The following is a 22,005-nucleotide window of genomic DNA, read 5'->3' as shown; positions in this document are numbered from 1 at the left end:
ACGGGCTTAGGATTTAACATGACCTTGGCCATCCTGCTTTAGTGTCCCAGATGGAAAGGACAGTCTAGAATCAATAAACCCACTGGAATAGGACTGAAGAATGGCTCACTGCACTGATGTCCATCTTGGCTTTATCTCAATAAGAATGTCCTCTCAGGAACCTCTCCCACTTGATCAGCTTCCTGTCTTCAGGTCTGATAGGATCTGAATGCTGACTATGCTTTGGGATGGGGTTTTAAAGAAAATTCATAACATCATCAGGGTTTTGTGTGGACCTAGAGGCTGGGAAGGTACTTCACTCAGTACCTGCTTCCTTCTTACCCTTGTTCGAACTTCCTGGTATTATTTATGCTCACCTTCCTCCTCCTCATGGGAAGTTCCCTGGAAAGCTGGAACTGTGAATTTCCACTTTGGGTTTTCCCTTTCCACTTTTGGCTGCCAGACTAAGCTTGTTGCCTTGCACAAAGTTGGGTACTATTTAAATGTCTGCTAAACATTAATAATTAGCGTTCTAACTAAAATATTGCTTATTTTGTTAACATATTTTAATTTAATTTATTTGATATTAAATGTATACTTAAATTTTCCTCTAGGTCCAACATTTGCAAATGATCTATTTGCTAAGGACTAAAATTCATTCATTTTCTTGGTTCAAAAATCACTGACAAAAATGATCAAAAGATCCAAAGCACAAAGGGGTATAAGTAAACACTGTTCCATTGGATATTGTCTACAGTAGCCAAATATTTTACTGGATTAGTAATCTTGTATAACATTGAAGGAATTCCAATAGTCAGAGCAGTTAGTGCAATATGTCAAGGGCATCGTGATGTGGAAATGCTTGTTCATACAGTCTATTAGGGGCAAGTTCCTCTTTCAAATGAACGTGTAAATCGTAGTAGTCAGGGAGGGTGAACGCTTAAGTGGTGCTCCTTTCTCATTTAAAGAAAAATGTATTTGACTACAAATAGCAAAATACATTGTGTGTGTGTTGAGGGGAGCAGATGTGAACTGCGAGAAGGTGTGGGATAAGGCCCCCATACATCATCCTTGAGCTATTAAACTTGGTATTTGCAGGACGAGGATCATTCTTTTTTAAGAGAAATGTCCCACATTTTTTTCCATCATTTCTTTAAAGGAAATCCTTGGGTGAAGCATCACAATAGTTTTATTTATCACTAAGAAGTTTGAGCAACACTCCTTTTGGTAGCATACAGGGTTATAATTCAAAATAGGTGTTTATAGATGTCACATGTCTGTGTAAGTTTAGTAAGCCTGGTGAATCTGTAAGTCCCTTCACTCTGGTTCCCCTTCAGAGTCCAGTGTGTTTCCTGCACACTTGACCTTTCTTGAGAAGGATTCTACTACGAAATCCAGTTGTCCAGCTTCTTAATATTGTCATATGCATACGTACATATACACATTTATATCTACATATTTCATATATATACCTCACTACTTTCCTTCAAACAAATTTAGTAGATCCATAAACCAAAACAAAAAAATTCATATTCTCAATATAAAAGAACCAAAAGTACCATTAATAAATTTTATTCATCAGTAGGGATTTGTTTGGGGGATGTTATGGTATAAGAAAAATATTTTTTAAAAACAAAATGAAAATTCCTGATGTAATGGTATTCTAACTGAAAAAAAATCATGAAGTAAACATTTGTATAATGCACTAAATTGCCATTTTAGACATAACCTTCTATATTTTGCACATACTATTGAAAACCTTTATACTAGTCAGTGACCAAAACCTACTGACATACATAAAACAGAAACAACTTTCTCTCACACACAAAACCCTCCCAGCCCCTGAAACATGAGTAGATTTTTATTTATTAAAGGGAACGCTTTCAGCTACAAAGCTGTGACTGGCCATGACTGAATTTCAGTTTTAGCAGGAGCCCATCCTTTAAATAGCAGATGATAGACTAACAGGACCTTTCCACTGAATCTTTTTCTGAATCTCTTTCCTGTGTCTCAGGCTCTCTACTGTAACCATACTCCTCGTATGATGCATCCAGTCCCAAGACAAGTAGATACTGAACCATAACAAAGTCCATTAACCTTTTCATCCAGCTCCGCAGGCCCAGTAGGAGACAAGAAAACAAACTGACAAATAAGCCTGAGGAGTCCACAGCCAACGATCTCCTCACACCAGTCATCTCCACGTAACACTGGCCAACACAATTATGGATTAAAGCTCCAGCATCCATCCTATAACCCCCATGTAACATGAAAGCTATGTCCAAGGGAAAAAACTCAAGGAGATGCCTGCCTTGTGATACTGCAGTTACAATCGGGGAGGTCTGCATCCACACAGCCGTCCTCTGCCATCCTCAGGGCACACGGATCTTCCGCCACCACCATGAAGTTTCCACTTGCAAAAGTCAGGTTTGCAGAGCAAAAGGCTAAATCCTGCGTGGGGATGAAAGTTTCCCCAGTCTGTGTATGAAAGTATGAAAATGCTCACTCCAGACAAATGTTGGTAAGTCTCTGCCTGACAATATGACACTGAGCAGTGAGTGACAAGTGGTCATGTTTCTAAATAAAACCTACATTCATTAACATGTGCCAGGCTTGATCTCCTGGAATGTAGGCCACGAGTGTAAGAAGGGAAAAGGCTCAGGGTAATCTGCTAGGAGGGGGAGGCTCCAGGTCTAAAGAAAGAAGGGTATCAAAAATAAGACCGGCTGCAGACACTCTGCCATTCTGGAAGGACCTTCGACTTTTCTCGCAGGCAGTTTAAGTTGGAAAAGATATTTGCAAAGATAAATGTACCAAATGCAAACAAGCAAAACCTCTACGAGTACGGCGGCAAACTGTAGCAGCAAAAAGGAGCAACTGCTTTTTTTCTTCAGTCTGATTTGCCAGTTAAGTGATGTTAAGTAGGAGTTTTAGGGGCTGTTTGGGAAGATGGGATGGACAAGATATTCTGTGGGAAAGTGCTTGCTCTTCACCTTTAAATAGACTATTTGAACATGAAAAGTAATGAAGAAATACTGTTCTCCTCTTACATAAACCTTTGTCCTTTTAAAAATAATGATATAAAGTGACAAAAATAACATGTTCATTTTAAGGTAATTTTAAAAAGGATCGGTTCATTAGCTTAGTGGAATCTCAGATAACTTTTTTTTCTTTTGTGAATTTCAAGAGTTTCTAAATTTTCTGCACTGACTCTATATAAATTTCATAATTTAAGTTCTTAAAGAAAATAAGCTCCCAAATTACTCATTACTGGTAATTTAATAAAAAATGACTAATGCTGTCTGCTTTAAATCCTTTTTGGATTTTAACATACATACACACAAATAAATTACAAATAAATAAATAGATAATGAACATTTGCTATTTTTTTTTTAAAGGCCAATATGATGAATTGCAGCTAAAATAAAACAAAGCATTTGGTTCTGGTTGTGTGAGTTGACTGCTTTTAAAACAGTAATACATTTTCTTTATAAAAGAAACAAACCTGCATTTTACATTTTAAAAATTCCAGAAAACTTGGTCATAAATAAAATTATTTTAAAAATCCTGCTACTTAAAGATATACTATTGTGAATTCTTTATAAAACAATCACTCCACTGATATATTATTTTTATCAGGAATGTACATATGTAAATTTGGTTAAAGGAATATATTGGTCATAATTCCATAACAGTAGACAAATTTGGTTTTTCTTGATTATCATTAACATTTAAAAAACTTAGATCTTTAAAAATTTTTATTGCCATTATTTCCTTAGTTTAATTCCCTTTTACTTTATATAGTTTTTCCTATGGGTTAATTTTTTTTCCCCATGTCCATTATTCTTAGCACAATATATTTATTCTAATGAATTAAACATAAGGCTAGGCTTTAAAGACACAATTATTGTAGTACCAAAATAATGGCAATAATATCAATTTCCATCAATAGGGAAAATACTGGATAAACCACGTTGTATAAATGGAATGTGGAATGTTCTGTGGAATGAACTGTGGAATGCTCTGCAGCCATCTAAAAGAATACGACTGGGGCTTCCCTGGTGGCGCAGTGGTTGAGAGTCCGCCTGCCGATGCAGGGGACACGGGTTCGTGCCCCAGTCCGGGAAGATCCCACATGCTGCAGAGCGGCTGGGCCTGTGAGCCATGGCCGCTGGGCCTGCGCGTCCGGAGCCTGTGCTCCGCAACGGGAGAGGCCACAATGGTGAGAGGCCCGCGTACCGCAAAAAAAAAAAAAAAAAAAAAGAATAAGACTGGCACATATAGCATTTTATAGTATACATGGTCCTTTCCCCTATGTTGTCTCATTGGAGATGTGGCAGTTGTTTTAATGAACACTTTGAAAATGAGGACTATAGGGCTCAGAGAGGTTATACAGTTAAGCCCTAGGTCACACAGCTGGAACAAGGTGAACTAAACCTAGGAATCTTGATTAGTTCTTGGTCATTTCCTTACTTGCTGCATCAAAGAATTCCTGATCCTGGCTTGACTTTTCTGAATGGATCGCCATGAGGTAATACCAGCCACAAATTCCAAGAATTAAGTTTTCTTTTTCCTCTTGTTTGGGCAGAACTCCCATTAGACTGAAAACCCTTCTGAGGTCAGCTGCTACAACTTTGCAAAGCCTTCCTTGTACTGCACAAGCCTCTAAACTCCCTCTGGGATGACAGCGGACATTTGTTGACTGAGCACTTCACTGTGCTAAGTGGTTTACAGGTACCACCTCATTTAATCCCCCGATAACCTTTTACACCGTGTAATTGAAGCACTGAGAAGATAAGTAATTTGCCGAACATCACAGTGTAGGTGAAGCAGAAACACCTTATAATTCAGGCAAAAGCCCTAAGCCCAGGCTCTGCTATATTCTTATCTGTATGCAGGGCACATTTCAAACACTATGTCTCAGATTGAGAAACTCAACAAATACTGGAGTGACAATTATATGCAAAGAACTATGTTAGGTTCTGGGATTAGTGTGGTGATCAAGTCAGATACTTACATTTCAATGGAGGAAAGAAACTTTAAACAATCTATCACACAAGATATTTATTATAATCAAGAGAAATGCTATGGACTCTGTACAGAAAGCCTACTGAGCAGATGAGAAGAATCTAATCTAATCTAGAGAAAAGGAGGAGCATGAAGAAGAATTAGGGGCTGGCCTGGCCAGACAGAGGAGAGAGAGCAGGAAGAAGTAACAGAAAGGGGAAGGCCTTGAGGTGAGGAACCACGCGTATCCTCACTTCACCTTTTACCCTTATTTGGTTGGGAACCATTTTCTTTGTCATCTTTACATCCCAGAGGGGTGTCTGCAAATTATGTCTGGTCACCTGTTTTGGTAATAAAATGTTACTGGAACCTGTTTGGCTTCTCTACACACTGTCTAAGGCTGCTTTTGTGATTCAATGGAAGAGGGCTTTGTCAGGGACTGTTCAGCCCACACAGCCTAGATTATTTACCATGTGGCCCCAAGCAGAGAGTTTGCCAGCTTCTGCCCTGTAGCAACATGCAGAGGGAGTACTTCCTTCATAAACAGGAGGCATTCCATAGTTTTTAAAAATTATATTTGTTTTTACTTCTATACAATGTTTAAGGGAATTATAATTAAAACACAGTTAAAAACAACCAGTCATAAGGGACCACATATTGTAGGATATCATGTATATGAACTGTCCAGAATAGGCAAATCTAAATAGGCAGGAAGTGGATTAGTAGTTGCCTGGGACTGGAGGAAAAGGAGGGAGGGCAGAAAGGAAAAAAGGGGTTAAAGTTTTTATTTGTGGGTGAGGAAAATGTTTTAAAATTGATTATGGTGATGGATGCACAGCTCTGTAAATATACTAAAAATCGCTGAATTGTATACTTTTGATATATGAGTTGTATGGTATGTGAATTGTATCTCAATAAAACTATTATTAAAAAAAAAGAACCAAATAACTAATGTGTGCTTTATCTTTGGTGATGGGTAGTTAGGTTTGGTAGAGGAAAGAAGAATATCCTTATATTAGAGAGTCCAGTTAACTAAAAAAAGTCATTACAGCAGGGCAAACAACTTGAGTCTGACGTTCCTAGATACCAAGATGGGAAATGTTTAATAATGTGTTCTCTATGATTAGAAGCTCTGAACTACTGATGCTAAAAGACATTTTCTGTTAGTGCTAGGCGCTGGAAAAATTGCCATGTGGGTTTTTGCATAAGGTCCACTGATAAAATGAGAGCTAGAGTCCTTGAAGACAGTTTTACAGAAATTACAGTTACACCAATTTTTTTTTTTTACAGAAATTACACTTAGAGTCAAATTATGTTGACTCTTAATGAAAGCTAAAGGCTCAGAAATGCTTTTAAGTATCTAGGCCAGCACTGATCAACAGAACTTTCTGAGATAACGAAAATGTTCTGTGTCTGCAGTATCCAATAAGGTAGACAGTATCCTCGTGCGGTTACTGAGCACTGGAAATGTGCCTAGTGCAACTGACTGTAATTAAAATTAAATTCTAATTTAATTGGGGGCTTCCGTGGTGGCTCAGTGGTTAAGAATCCGCCTGCCAATGCAGGGGACACCCATTCGATCCCTGGTCCAAGAAGATCCCACATGCTGCAGAGCAACTAAGCCCGTAGGCCACAACTACTGAGTGTGTGCTCTTAGAGTCACAACTACTGAGCACATGTGCCACAACTACTGAAGCCCACATGCCTAGGGCCCATGCTCCGCAACAAGAGAAGCCACCGCAATGAGAAGCCCACGCACCACAATGAAGAGTAGCCCCTGCTCGCCGCAACTAGAGAAAGCCGGCGCACAGCAATGAAACCCAACACAGCCAAAACTAAATAAATAAGATAAAATAAAAATAAAAAATAAAATCAGATTGTTTAAAAAAAATTCTAATTTAATTGTACTCCATTTCAACTCATTTAAATTGCCACATGTAGCTAGTGACTGCTATATTGAACTGAGTAGGTCTAGAAAGTATATGATAATATTATCCATTGAGCCCTAAAAATAACTGAACAAATTTTTTTGTTATCCTAAAAAGCTGACAATGCTTGGTGACAGTCAGTTTAAAAATTCAAAGCAAAGCATATCTACTTTGTACTTAGAATGGTCTAAGCTAATCCACTAGTAATAGGAATCTGACTCAAAGTTATGCATTATATTTGTATATAACAGGTTATTATTAGTGAATCTTCTTTCTTTTTTCCATCTTTCTGCTAGCTGGGAAGCTGTTCACCTGAAAATATGATCATCTTCAAAAATAACCTCTCCATTCCCAACAGAATCAAAACAACATAAAAATATCCAAAGGCATAAGTTACGTTCTGCTTCAATTAATCAATGTTAAAAAAATTTGGAAGAGGGAAGAGTAGTGAATGAGACTGAATCATAGAAACTTAGTATTTCAGCTGGCAGGTCATAGTTGAAGATGGGTATGGAAGACAGTCATCTTGCCTGTGCACTAGCACAGGCAATAAACCAAAAAGTGGAAAGCAAATGTGATGGCTGAGTGTCATTTAGGAGAGGCTTCAAGGAACTATGAATCCAGTGTGGCATTAAACTTCAGGACAAATGAATGGTCAAAATGTCATCTGGTCTATGTTGGAAGGAGATAATTAGAAATGGACAATATATATATTACATCTGTGTATGATGAGATTCTACAAAAGTAGGAACATATGAGCATGTCTTTGGAAAAATTAACTAAATAACACCTAGAAAATTCTTGATTGAAAAACTAGATAGAAAAGTTACAATAAACATGGCTTTGAGGAGTAAACACCTAACTCATTGTATGTAATGCTGGCTACCAGCTGGGCATACACCAAACTAGCTGCTTATGATTAAATTAAATTTAAAACATTTTGACTTAGTGCAACCCCATATTCCACACCACTGAACGAACTAAAAATTAGAAGAGAATATTAACTAGTTTAACTGGATTACATGGAAATGAAAGCCAATCCATGAGTCATAATCTGACTGAAAAAAATCCAGGGATGTTTACCAAGTGGGCAGCTTCCCTAAGAAGGGTATTTATAGCACAAAGGGCTTCAGTTCCTCCCTCTGAAATAAGATTTGGTTATCAGTGACTGAGGAGTGAGGCTAAACACAGCACTGGGATTCTAAAATCTACCAATGCCTAAATACTTACAGTAGTTTAAGCTGCACCTTTAAGTTTCCATCTCTTTATGGTACTTTTACTAAGGCATTTAGCACATCATTTTACCTGATTTCTTCACATGTCTAAATTCCCACTATGAACTCCTTGAAGAAAGGGCTTCAGTCTTTGTACCTCCTATATCTCTCATAGTCGCTGTCAGTACTTCACAAAGGACTGGGAAATTAGATTGTAGAAATAAATAACAGAATCTAACTTCCCTTTAATTGCATTCTCTAGAACAGGGACAAAGAAGTGATAAGCTTGGCAGGTAGGAGCGTGTAGTATTCTAGGGCATGGGCTGTAGAGTCAGAGAATACAGACTCTGCCACTCAGCACGTGCATGACCAGGGGCAAACCTGAGCCTCAGCATTCTGCATCTGGAAAATGGGTATAATAATAATACCCATCTCAAAGAATGCTGTGAACAGCACATGAGAAGATGTACATGAAGTCTTTAGCATGGTTATTGCTACAAACTAAGGGTTTAGTAAATGTTAGCTATTATAATACTATCATTAAACATTTTAAAAATTGGTAAACATTTATTCCATTTTTGTTTCATACTCGCTAAAACAAATTATAATCTCACCTTCTTAAATGAGACCCTCTTTGATAACTCCCTTATAGAAAAAGAAATATACTAAATGTTTTTTAAAATCAACACATGGACTTGCCATGCCCATATGAAGTCTTTGTGGGCACACAGTATTCAAAAGGCACTATTTCATGCTTCATGCAGCATGGCTAAGGAAAATAATCTGGATTTTTAAAAAAGTGTATTTTGGGATAGCTCCCAAATGGCTGTGAATCAGAAGCATGTGTAACATTCCAACTCTCCTAACTGCCATAAAGAAGACTATCCATTCAAATATTCAAGTATTCATTCATACATTCATTCAAATATTTATTGAGCCCCAACTGCATTCAGGTACTGTTCTTGGTGCTTGTGATATACAGTGAATAGAATGGGCAAAGATGCCTGTCCTCATGGAGGCTATGTTACAACAAGAAGCAAAGTTCACCTCAAATAGAGCATCTACCTAGCTCTTCCCTTTAAAAAATAACCCTTCTGTCAAATAACACAGTGCTGCATTCAATCATATCAGATTTCTATATTGCAGTAAAGATCCTTAGATAATTTTTCTTTTTACTTTTATCCCTTTCGCTCACCCTGCCCTTCCGCAACAGAAACTGAATGTAACATTCCTCTCAGATATGAGGTAGACACTTATAGTTATCACTAGAGCTAAGTACAAAATTACAGTAATGCAGCAGATTAGTTTTACGTCTAAGCAGAATGGCAATAATTAGATTTATTCCCACACCTTGCTAATCAAAAAGACAGTAGGAATGTGATTATATATATGTATATATTAATTAAATATACTATATTTATATAATTATATAGATATAATTTGCCACTTCAGACAAACACACCCTCCACTGTCAGCAGTTTCACTTTCTTCCTTATAGGAAGTTGAGTACTATGAAGCCCCAGAATACAGAATTTTCTCTTGGGAATGGATTTTGTTTGGATATGACTTTCCCTCTTTCAGTTAAATGCAAACACCACTGAATTTATGAAATAAGAAGGAGAATTTTAAAGTTAACGAAAAGTGACATTTATGAGACAAGCATGAACTGAAATGCTGGGATAAAGAACACAGAGATTTATTGGACGATCTTTAGCTGAAATGGAAGGCGGCCTGAATGCTTTGAGATTCTGCATGTGTGTCCTATTGATGAAGGTCCTTTTTACCTGGCTGCCATGAGGTCCAGGAGGTGCTGCCACCGGTCATTGATCTTCCCGAGCTTGTATTCAATCTCAGATGCTTTGCTTTCATGGCTGGCTCGGGCAAGTCGTTCTCCCATTTGCTGGAGCTGTATTTTGTTCTCTTGGGCAATAGCAATTTCCTCTTGATAATCCTGTGTAATAAATGGCAATCACAGAGGTCAGGAAGCATATTCTTGATGCATTCAGTCTGGCTCTACTAGAAACATGATAATTACAGTTTTCTACTGCTTGGAAATAGTTCGGGCATAAGGAACACTGTGTGAATATGAGTCCCAGTACACAAGAATTAGTGGTACCTGTTATTTTCGGTAAGTAGGCAAAGTCCAAATTGAATTTTTATATAGATGTTCTTAAAGGAAGTGGGGGTGCTTTCCATTTACTTCAAATGGGCATTAAAAAAAGCAATAAAAGTATGTACATAGAAACAAAAGACAAAGCTTGAAGGATTTCAATGCTGGGAAGTTATACCTTGTTGCTGTAATCACCAACCGCATGTTATACTTAGAATCAATCCTCATACAAATAGCTGACAAGACGCTAATAAGATGTGTGACTGTGTGTGTATATGTAAATGTATATATGTATGTGTATGTCAACTATTACTTGTGCAGAATGATTTAAAAGCCTACTTTCATTTTAAAGAGCTGCCCTCTATACAGTGTCAATATTTTACAGCACATAAATCATTGGCAAATTAACTCTCAAGAACAATAACCATTGGTCTTAGAGGATCAGTGGGTCTCAAACCTTCCTCATCTATCCAGTTTCTGTAGTAGCTCCTCTTAAAGATTGTTTTAGGTAAGAAGGACAGGCTCTCAATGTGGTCTATAGTAACAGAAAGGCCACTGAACAGCATGATTTAAGTGATGATGAAAGGACATCCCCCCTTGACCCCTACCTGTCCCCCCCACCCTCCCCCCAGGCTCTGGACCGACTGATCCTCTTACTTTCTTGTCACAGTGACAGCATCCAAACTTTAGAATCATGTTTTTCATTTCTGGCTTAAGTTCCTGTTAGGCAGCAAATATTTTCTCAGCAAAATAATATACCAAGACAGATATGATAGGAATATGGATATCTTCACCTTCTATTGCTCTCAAGTTACCTTGGTAACAGGGCTAACCTCTCAAATCAGTTATCTAAGTAAAAAGGGCCCCAAAGAATGGATGGAGCTGGGGAAATTTTATTCTGCTGCAGTTGTGAGTGCCTCTTCAGGCCCAGCACCTCCACCTACTCTCCTTTCTATGTTACTTCAAGCCCATGGGAGTCAAAGACCAATATACCAGGTGCATTTCTTAATAGCTATAATGTGATTTTACAAATTTGAGATGATATTACTGAGAAATGTTTATTTCAAAGGAATTATGCCAAGCTTAAAATAGTAGTTATAGTAAAATAATACTCTTAGGTTGTCTTTTTTTTTTTTTTTTTTTTTTTTTTTTTTGCGGTATGCGGGCCTCTCACTGTTGTGGCCTCCCCCGTTGCGGAGCACAGGCTCCGGACGCGCAGGCTCAGCGGCCATGGCTCACGGGCCCAGCCGCTCCGCGGCATATGGGATCCTCCCAGACCGGGGCACGAACCCGTATCCCCTGCATCGGCAGGCGGACTCTCAACCACTTGCGCCACCAGGGAGGCCCTGTTAGGTTGTCTTTTAAAGTACAATGTTGAGTGTTAATGTCAGTAGGTACCCATACCATGGTTACAGTCTGTTTATTAATTTCTTTTTTCTAAGTTGTCAAAATTACCAAGCCTCCATGTTATTCTTCTTTACAAAAGAGATACCACATGGGGTAAGCTCATAAAGACTTTATTTTAAAGTCCATAACTTATTATATATACAGAATGGTAGAGCTGATATTTTAAAAATTATTTCAAATGTTACCAAATAGTATAAAAAAATTATCTGTGTGTCAAGCTCCCAAAATATGCATCTTAAATTTCATGATAAAAATCAATCAGAGTATAAATACATTTAATTAAAATTTATTCTATAGCAAACTTCACCATAATACCTATTATACATTAATCATGTCTGGTAGAACATTATCTGACACCCAGAAACCAGCAAAGGGCAGAGCTTTTAGCGATGCTGAAATGAAATCTGTATCATCTCAGCCCATATTTTAAAGGTTTACAATAACAAATATACAAATGCTGGTGCTTAGAACTTGCAATTTTAAGTAAACCTATAGAGTTATTCATATCACATACTGGCTCTGGAGTTTTTGTTTTTCTGTGTATATGCCCAAGCACATACATGAGAGAAAAATAAACTCCAAAGCCAAGATGTAATATTAATAACTTTGTAGGTAAAGATATTTTTCCTAATAATTATTTATATTTTTTTCATAATGAATGAAGCTATAATTCATTTATTCAGTAAGTAATGACTGAGTATTTATGAAAAGTCAGGCATTGCTCTGGTTGCAGGAGATACAGCAATGAACAAAACAGACAAAGTCCCTGTTCCTGTGAGGCTTACAGTCCAGTGGGGCTTCACTGTAGACAGATAATAAACAAGTAAATTGGGAAAATGCATTGTACTTCAGATGGTGATATGTACTTAGAAGAGATATAAAATTTAAATGATTAGCTGTTCAAAAACAGTGTGGAAACACTGCTGAAACCATCAAAAACATTTTTAAATGCTAGTAAATTTGACCAGTCCTGTATAGACATGAAAAATGATCTAGATCCATTTGAGCATATAAAATAGCTTAATAATCATACATAACTTGAAATTAATATGAAGCTAAAATTCTCAGGTAAGTCCTCATTCCTGTAACTGTCTATAAATCATGACTTACAGAGAAAATGACAGTTTAATTGATCTTAGGAATTTTTTCTTTTAGTTCCTCTCTGGTGATTTTACCTCTTTAAAAACAAACAATAAATCAACTATACTTCAATTAAAAACAAAGACAACCAACACACATAAATAATTCCTGCTGAACAGGTAGATAAAATCTAAAAATACTGAACATTATCTATCAGCAGATAATCTATTTCATCGCAAATTGAAAATATTCTATATATTCTGTATGTAAAGGAGGTCTTTTCAGTCAAGTTTATTTTATATTTAAAAAGATAAAATGTTTATAATAGAGTGCTCCTTTCTCAGGAAAGTAACTAGGAGTAAGGTTGTCTTCTGTACTCATTAAAAGAGCATCTAAGCACATGTAGCCACACATCCCATACCTTCCTGAGCTTCTCAATCATTTCTTCAATGAGAATGTCTCCATTCTGAGAAATTTTGCTTTCCATCTGAGTCAACCATTCGCAAAGCTCCTTGTTCTTTTCACTGAAGACGGCCCATTCATTCAGTCTCTCACTTACTTGCTGCTGCCTTAAGGAGAGCTGAAAAGTTTAAAATGGGAGAAAATGCAAAAGGATAATCAGAGTGGAACTCATACCCTGAGGAAAAGAGCAAATAAACTCTGTTGGGTCGACTAAGATGAGCAGTAGTTGTGCATCTCTTTAGGCCACTGTTCCCTGAGGCCCAGTCCCAGGAGCTCCGCTCTAGCCTAGCGAGTTTCACAAGTGGGAGACACAGAAGCCTCTACTTCCCTCCCAAAGAGCCACATGCACATTCACTTACTAAAGGTTCTGAACAGTCTAGCTTCTCGGGACTTCCCTGGTGGTACAGTGGTTAAGAATCCACCTGCCAGTGCAGGGGACATGGGTTTGAACCCTGGTCCTGGAAGATCCCACATGCCACGGAGCAACTGAGCCCATGTGCCACAGCTACTGAAGCCCACATGCCTAGAGCCCGTGAGCCACAACTACTGAGCCCACAAGCCACAACTACTGAAGCCCACACTCCTAGAGCCCATTTTCCAAAACAAGAGAAGCCACCACAATGAGAAGCCCGCGCACCGCAACGAAGAGTAGCCCTTGCTCTCTCCAACTAGAGGAAGCCCGTGCACGGCAATGAAGACCCAATGCAGCCAAAAATAAATAAATAAATAAATTTATTAAAAAAAAATCTAGCTTCTCGCTACAGTTGGTTCTGTGCAGCTATGATACAGGATCATGGAATGTACTTTTACTAAGAAGGAAAGAAATAGGAAAGAAAAGAAGGAATAAGAAAAGGAGGAAGGTAAAGGGTAGAAAAAAGAAAAGAAGGAAGGAAGGAAAAGTGAAAAAGGAAAGAAAGAAAAAATGAAAGAAAAATAGGGAAGGAGGGAAGAATTAATTGACTGTCAGGTGTCAGGAGAGAGTGGAGTGTCAGTGGAAGAGGCACAATCCCTGATCAGCTCTATCGTGATCACTTTACTTTGAGCAAGTTCTTTTATTTCCCTGCCTGCTTGCTATTTTGATTTTTGTATCTTTGTTTCTTTTCTTTTCCCTGTAACAGCTTTGCTGAGATGTAGTTTCCACACCATTTCCTGTTTAAAGTGTGTGACTCAGCTGTTTTCAGCATGTTCACAGTTTCAAAGCCACTACCACCATCAATGCTATAACATGTTCATAAATATAAAAAAAAACCCAAATCCCCTGTACCCATCAGTACTCACTCCTTTACCTACCCCTGCACCCTCCTCCCAGCCTTAACCTACTCTCTATCTCTGTGGATTTGTCTATTCTGGACATTTCACATAAATGGAATCATTTGATGTGTTATCTTTTGTGATGGACTCCTTTCACTTAGCATAATGTTTTTAAGGTTCATCCATGTTGGAGCATGCATCAGTACTTCATTCCTTTTTATTGCTGAACATATGTTTCCATATAGATATACCACATTTTATTTATCAATTAATCTATTGATGGACATTTGAGTTGTGTCCACTTTTTAGCTATTATGAATAATCCTGCTATGAACATTTGAGTACAAGTGTTTGTGTGGACATATGTTTCATTTCTCTTGGGGCATATTCCCAGTAGACTTGCTGGGTTATATGGCAACACTACAGATTGTTTTGTAAAGTGCCTGCAACATTTTACATTCCCACCAGTAGTAGGGTTCCAATTTCTCCACATACTCACCAACACCTGTTATTATCTGTCTTTTGGATTGCAGTCATCCTACTGGATATAAAGTGCTATCTCATTGTGGTTTTGATTTGCATTTCCCTGATGGCTAATGATGTTGAGAATCTTCTCATATTCTTGGCCATTTGTATGTCCTCTTTGGAGAACTATCTGGTCAAATTTCTTGCCCATTTCTTAATTGGATTGTTTTTTATTATTGAGTTTTAATAGTTCTTTATACAATATAGATACAATATGCCTGTTTTCTTATCTCTAGGTCTAGAACAATCCTTTCCAGAATTCTAAAACTTTCTGACGTCATAATACTCTTGTCTTTGCAGTGCTGGTTGAGATACTAAGGAATGTTTCTAGTTGAGCTAAACTGCACGTTAGCAAAATAAAATGCGATTTTAGTGGTAAGAAGATAATCCACTTTTGCAGACATTCTAAACAGTCATGTTGATAATGCTAGACTTTCTGCCATTCATCCCACCACATTAAACACCTACCTTTCAATTTTCCTTTTTCTGGCAATACTTTATTATAAAAAAAAATCAGACATACAGAAAAGTTGAAGGAATTGTATGGTAAACAGCTATGATATACTCCCTAGACTCTAAAATTGTTAACATTTTGCTACATTTTGCTTTAACACATATATTCCTTTATACATGGATCTATTTTACTCTTCAATGCATTTTGAATAAATTTCCTTTTTTTAAATGAAAATGAAAATATTTCTAAGGTGTTAAACACTACCTAGTTAGCAATTCTGCCTAGGGTTGGCTCTGTTAATGATTAGGTAAATAATATTCAAGGTCCCTCACAGCCCCAAATGTCTGTGATTCTATATCCTAGAAAAAAGTGGGAATTAATCACATGAAAAAGAATGAAATACCTAGGAATAAACCTACCTAAGCAGGCAAAAGATCTATACTCTGAAAACTATAAGGTGCTGATGAAAGAAACTGAAGACCACACAAACAGATGAAAAGAAATATCATGGTCTTGGATTGGAAGAATCTATATTGATAAAATGACCATACTACCCAAGGCAATCTATAGATTCAATGCAATCTCTATCAAATTACCAATGTCATTTTTCACAGAACTAGAATAAAATAATTTTTAATGTGTATGGAAACACAAAAGACTCTGAATAGCCAAAGCCATCTTGAAAAAGAAAAAGAGAGCTGGAGGAATCAGGATCCCTGACTTCAGACTATACTACGAAGCCACAGTAACCAAAACAGTATGGTACTAGCACAAAAAACAGACACATAGATCAATGGAACAGGATAGAAAGCCCAGAAATAAACCCATGCACCTATGGTCAACTAATCTGCAACAAAGAAGGCAAGAATATATAATGGAGAAAAGACAGTCTCTTCAATAAATGATGCTGGGAAAACTGGACAGCTACATGTAAAAGAATGAAATTAGAACATTCTCTAACACGATACACAAAAATAAACTCAAAATGGATTAAAGACCTAAAGATAAGACTGGATACTAAAAAACACCTAGAGGAAAACATAGGCAGAACACTTTTTGACATAAATCACAGCAATATCTTTTTGGATCCATATCCTGGAGTAATGGAAATAAAAACAAAAATAAACAGATGGGACCTAATTAAACTTAAAAGCTTTTGTATGGCAAAGGAAACCATAAACAAAATGAAAAGACAACCTACAGAATGGGAGAAAATATTTGCTAATGATGTGATCGACAAGGGATTAGTTTCCAAAATATACAAATAGCTCATACAGCTCAATATGAAACAAACAAACAACCCAATCAAAAAATGGGCAGAAGATCTAAATAGACACTTCTCCAAAGAAGACATACAGATGGCTAACAGGCAATGAAGAAATGCTCAACATCACTAATTATTAGAGAAAGGCAAATCAAAGCTACAATGAGGTATCACCTGACACTGGTCAGAATGGCCATCTTCAAAAAGTCTATAAATAATAAGTGCTTGAGAGGGTGTAGAGAAAAAAGAACCCTCCTACACTGTTGGTGGGAATGTAAATTGGTGCAGCCACTATGGAGAACAGTACGGAGGTTCCTTAAAAAACTAAAAATGTAGTTACTATATGATCCCTCAACCCCACTCATGGGCATATATCTGAAGAAACCTCTAATTTGAAAAGATAAATGCACCCCTATGTTCATAGCAGCACTATTTACAATAGTTAAGACATGGAAGCAACCTAAGTGTCCATCAACAGATGAATGAATAAAGAAGATGTGGTGTGTGTGTGTGTGTGTGTGTGTGTGTGTGTGTGTATACACACACACACACACAAACACAATGGAATATTACTCAGCCATAAAAAATAATGAAATAATGCCATCTGCAGCAACATGGATGGATCTAGAGATGATCATATTAAGTGAAGTCAGACAGAGAAAGACAAATATCATATGATATCACTTATATGTGGAATCTAAAAAAATGATACAAATGAACTTATTTACAAAACAGAAATAGACTCACAGACATAGAAAACAAACTTATGGTTACCAAAGGGGACAGCGGGTGGGGGGGGATAAATTAGGAGGTTGGGATTAACATATACACACTACTATATATAAAATAGATAACCAACAAGGACCTACTGTATAGCACAAAGAACTATAATCAATATCTTGCAATAACCAATAATGGAAAATAACCTGAAAAAGAATACATATATATTCTGAATCACTTTGCTGTACACCTGAAACTAACACAACATTGTAAATTAACTATAATTCAATTAAAAAAATGGTTAAAAAAATACTGAAGAAGTTCTCTCAAAAAAAAAAAAAAATGTTGGGAATTAGACTATGAGCCCGGGATACCTATACCAGGGCCAAGCTTAGTGAGCTGCCTAGATGGCAAACCCCATAACCTGCCATAATTTTTGAAATGCCACCATTAGAAATTCACTCTTTTGAGTTAATATGATCTTTTAAAATACAAATTTCCCTGGGTAGAGTGACCCTGATTAATCCATTAAGTATTTCCCCATTAGTATAATTCAGTTTACCATGAATTTTTCTTTGAGGCAGAAAAATACAGAACAACAGTGCATTTACTTGGTGTGGGTATTGATAGGAATGAGAAAAATCAAGAAAACAAGATTAAAAGTTTTGGAGACAAATTTCACCTATGTTAAGCTTTACCAAGACAGCACTGAAGAGCACAATTCGTCCAGCACCATTTTCCTCTCAATCTCTGACAGCAGAGTGTCATCTGATCTGCTAAGATTTTGAACTTTCTCATGGATATGACTTTCTTTTTCATTCACAGAGCAGCAGAGTCAGGCTGGTATTAAAATTCTGCTTTGATTAATGTCCAAGCTGAAACTATATTTTCATAGTTGAAACTGCCTGAAGCAACTGTTTTCCATGCAAAGGTTAGAAACCCCTGCCTTTCAGACTTCAGACTAACAAGTCTTGCTATGTGCATTGCCTCTCTGCCTCTTCCCCCAAATCTTGGCCATCAGCAAGAATAAATTCTAGGGCTTTTCTCAACAACATCTGCAGGGAAGATGACTACATAACAGAAAAATATTATTACTTTGAGGGGTAGGTATTACTCTGATTTCAGAGACAGGGATAGAGGAGGTCAGACAAATTTGAGGCATTTGTTTATATCAATACAAAATAGAACCAGCAAAGGGATTCCCTGGTGGTCCAGTGGTTAGACTGGAAAGACACCACGTTTTCAATGCCGAGGGCTGGGGTTCAATCCCTGGTTGGGTAACTAAGATCCTGCAAACTGCACGGCATGGCCAAAAAAAAAAAAAAAAAAAAAATGACCAGCACCATCAAAGCTTGAATCTTTGATACAGGTTGCAATATAACATTATGATCAAATATCCAGAGGCAGATGAGGTTCAAAAACAATCTCCATCACTTACTAATGATATGACCAGGGCAAGGTTACTTATCTTTCTTAAGCTCTACTTTTGTCATTTGTAAATTAATCTTTCATTTGTTCCAAAATTCATTAAGCAAATGTTTATGGTTTGCAGTAAACATGTGTCTACTATGTGCCATGCACTGTCTTATGCACTGGAATACTGTAAGCTCATAATAGAATATATTCTTCAAATAAGAAAATAATTTTAGAAAGTGACCAGTATATCCTAAAGACAACAAGAGTTCAGTCTACTTAACTATATATGACAACAGGGCATCATTTGAGTTTTTAATATTTTTTTCTCCTGACACTCATGTATTCAATAAGCAGCTTAAATATATATTTCTAGTCTTTCTCACATACCATGCAAGTGTTGCTTTCATTTCATTTGCTTATGTAGAGCAACAGTTGAAAGAAGAAACAGGTAGGCCACAAGTTCTGGTTACAAACTGGCGCCCAAAGCGTTTCAAAAGATTTAAAATAATAATGGGGACGGAATTTTCCTTTTGGTTTGTAAAACTAATATTTAGGCTGTACGATAAGTGAACTTTACCATCACTGTCTTTGAGTTCAGTGGAAACCCTTAAATTACTTATCAGTTTAGCACATATTTACGTTTTCTCAAGGGTATAACAGGCTGCACTGCCAACAGCTGACAAACACCAGTTAAAACCTCCAGAGCGTGAGGCAGCTGAACAGGAAACACATCCTCTTCTGCTTCAAATATTTTTACCATGACAATCTGAAAGAACACCGAGCAATTACAATGATGATATATTTATATCTCAACTGGAATTACACACAGCTCTGCAAACCAAAACAGGAATAAAAGCAAATGCAAGCCACGGCTGTACACAGGCACAACAAACCATTTGGTGAGTCTATTTGAAGACAGGATGCTTTTCTCCATTACCTCTACTCTGTGATGCTTATGAACAGCGCGGCCTCCTCCTCCTTGCCTGCAGCCCCAATCAATCCGGACCTCTGACCAATTGCTTCTATTGGAATATGAACGCACTACTTGGTCTTTAACAGAGGGATTATGCCATGTTTCTCTAAAGTTTTTAATTTTGAAAATGAGACATAGGCACAAGCTCGTTTCCTTTTGCGGTTTCATACTTGACAGAAGTTCTCCGGAAACACTAACTCAAGAAGTAGTAACTGGTGTATATTTCTCCTTACAATTAACCCTGACACCTTTGGTATGAATACACATGACTGAACTCTCACTGGTTTAAATAATGCTGTTTAGACTGAAGTAATGTGAGACAAGTATGCTTTAGCTTCATGCCTTAACACACTCAATACAGAAAGTTTCTAGAAACACTATGTTTCTGCTTCCTCTATTTTTTTACTTGTCTAGTCTACTCACAGGTGCAAGGTATTAATCTCTTTACAGCATGTCATATAATCAACAGAAGCTTTCAAAATGTATTTCTAAACAGACTGTTGCCTAGATATGTTTAAGTCTGGTAAGCAATTTTACAACATATAAACTTTTTTTGCTTTTCTCCTTTTCTAGCTTTAGCGAGATATAAGTGACGTATAACACCGTGTAAGTTTAAGATGTACAACACGATGATTTGATATTCATATATATTGTGAAATGATTACCACAAGGTTAAATAACATCTCTATTACCTCACATAATTCCCATTATATGTTGTGTGGTGAGAACATTTAAGATCTACTCTCTTAGCAACTTTCAAATATATAATCCAGTCTGTTAACAATAGTCCCCATGCTGTACATTAGATCTCTGGAACTTATTCATCTTGTACCTGGAAGTTTGTATCCTTTGTACCTGGTGGCATTCTTACATAGTACCAGTTTCCCTAAATCAAAAAGTATTACAACATTATAATCTTCTTACCCTCTTAAATATTCAGAAACCTTGTCATTATTTTACATTTAGAGGAACATAAGATATAAAGTAATATCCTAAAGTCTTGTCTTAATAATCAACAGTAGAAACACTCAGCTCTTTTAGGCACTGGAGATGCAAAGAAAGGGTTTGTCCTCAAGGGCTTCATGGTCTTGAACTCAAGTCACAGGCATTAAAAAAGAAGAAGAAAAAGAAGAAGAAGGAGAAGGAGAAGGAGAAGAGGAAGAGGAAGAGGAAAAAAGGAACAAAGCACTGTCACATGATGGCACAGACAAAAAGGGAAATGGGCGTTCAGAAGAACAGAGGACTGAGCATTTCAAACAATGGCATCACAAGAGTACTGGAATTCAACAGAAGAGGATAGTTTAGAAAATCAGAAAGGAAGGAATAGTCTAGGCAGGAAGTCTAGACAGGAACAATGGCCTGAGCAAGGTCTTGGCATAGAGAAGTTCATGGTAGGTTTGGGAAGGAGATGGAAGCCAATATCTAAAGTGTTATCTCTCTGAAAGCTTTACAGACATCAATTAGCTAGAGAAATGGATCTAGTCTAATTCATTTCACATACTATGCTAAAAAGTACTGAGTCAGCACGTAGTGCTAGACTTTTCCCAATTTTAAGAAAAACAGATGAATAAGGCTCACAAGGGTAACTGAACATTGCTGTGGGCATTTTCCAATATCTGTACCCACCAAATATCCTTCATTTATATATGCTATGATAAAATCTTTACATCAAAAAGTGTACACTAATTTACTGGATAGTATTGATTCTGGATTGAAGAACTCAGAAAAGAATAAAGTGTGATGAACATCATCACATTCCATGTAAGTTTCTCACTGTGCTCATTGAGAATATAGAACTCTGGGGAAAGTGGCTAAATTAATTTTGAATGCAAATCATTAACATATTTATGAAAATCATCTCTTACAATTATTTTTTTAAAAAGCACACACACACACACACACGAAACTGTTCACACATTTACCAAGTGTGCTCCAGAGTTTTTCTCTAGTTCATCCTTCCAGCACCTGCTTTTCCCCAGCCAGGTCCTCTCTCTGCTCTATTCCTCTGCCTTTTTCAAGCTGCAACCTTGTCTAACACATCCACTTTCTCCCTCTACACCAAGCTGTCCCTTCCACTCTGATCTCAGCACTCGATTCAAGATTTATCCAGTTCAACACGCATTTCCTTTATTCTCTGCAATCCACACCGCCCTTAGTTTGTAGGGATATCTATTGTAGCTTGTGAAATTCACAATAATTAATGTGAATGATTCACTTA

General features: G+C 37.1%; 1 protein-coding gene across 8 annotated transcripts in view; it reads right to left on the bottom strand.

Moving 5' to 3' along the window:
- The window catches only part of LOC132499744 (nesprin-1), a 241,489-nt gene that overhangs the window by 52,136 nt on the left and 167,348 nt on the right, over positions 1 to 22,005 (bottom strand). For all 8 annotated transcript variants that reach the window (XM_060114303.1, XM_060114305.1, XM_060114307.1 and 5 more), the window contains 2 exons: positions 13,144 to 13,302; positions 9,910 to 10,076 (listed from right to left, as the gene is read on the bottom strand). In XM_060114303.1, the coding sequence (XP_059970286.1) occupies positions 9,910 to 10,076; positions 13,144 to 13,302 (326 nt within the window). The remainder of the gene's footprint in view (positions 1 to 9,909; positions 10,077 to 13,143; positions 13,303 to 22,005) is intronic.

Source organism: Mesoplodon densirostris, chromosome 12 (genome assembly GCF_025265405.1).
Source record: "Mesoplodon densirostris isolate mMesDen1 chromosome 12, mMesDen1 primary haplotype, whole genome shotgun sequence".
Taxonomy (NCBI): Eukaryota; Metazoa; Chordata; class Mammalia; order Artiodactyla; family Ziphiidae; genus Mesoplodon; species Mesoplodon densirostris.
This window is presented reverse-complemented; position numbering and strand designations above follow the sequence as displayed.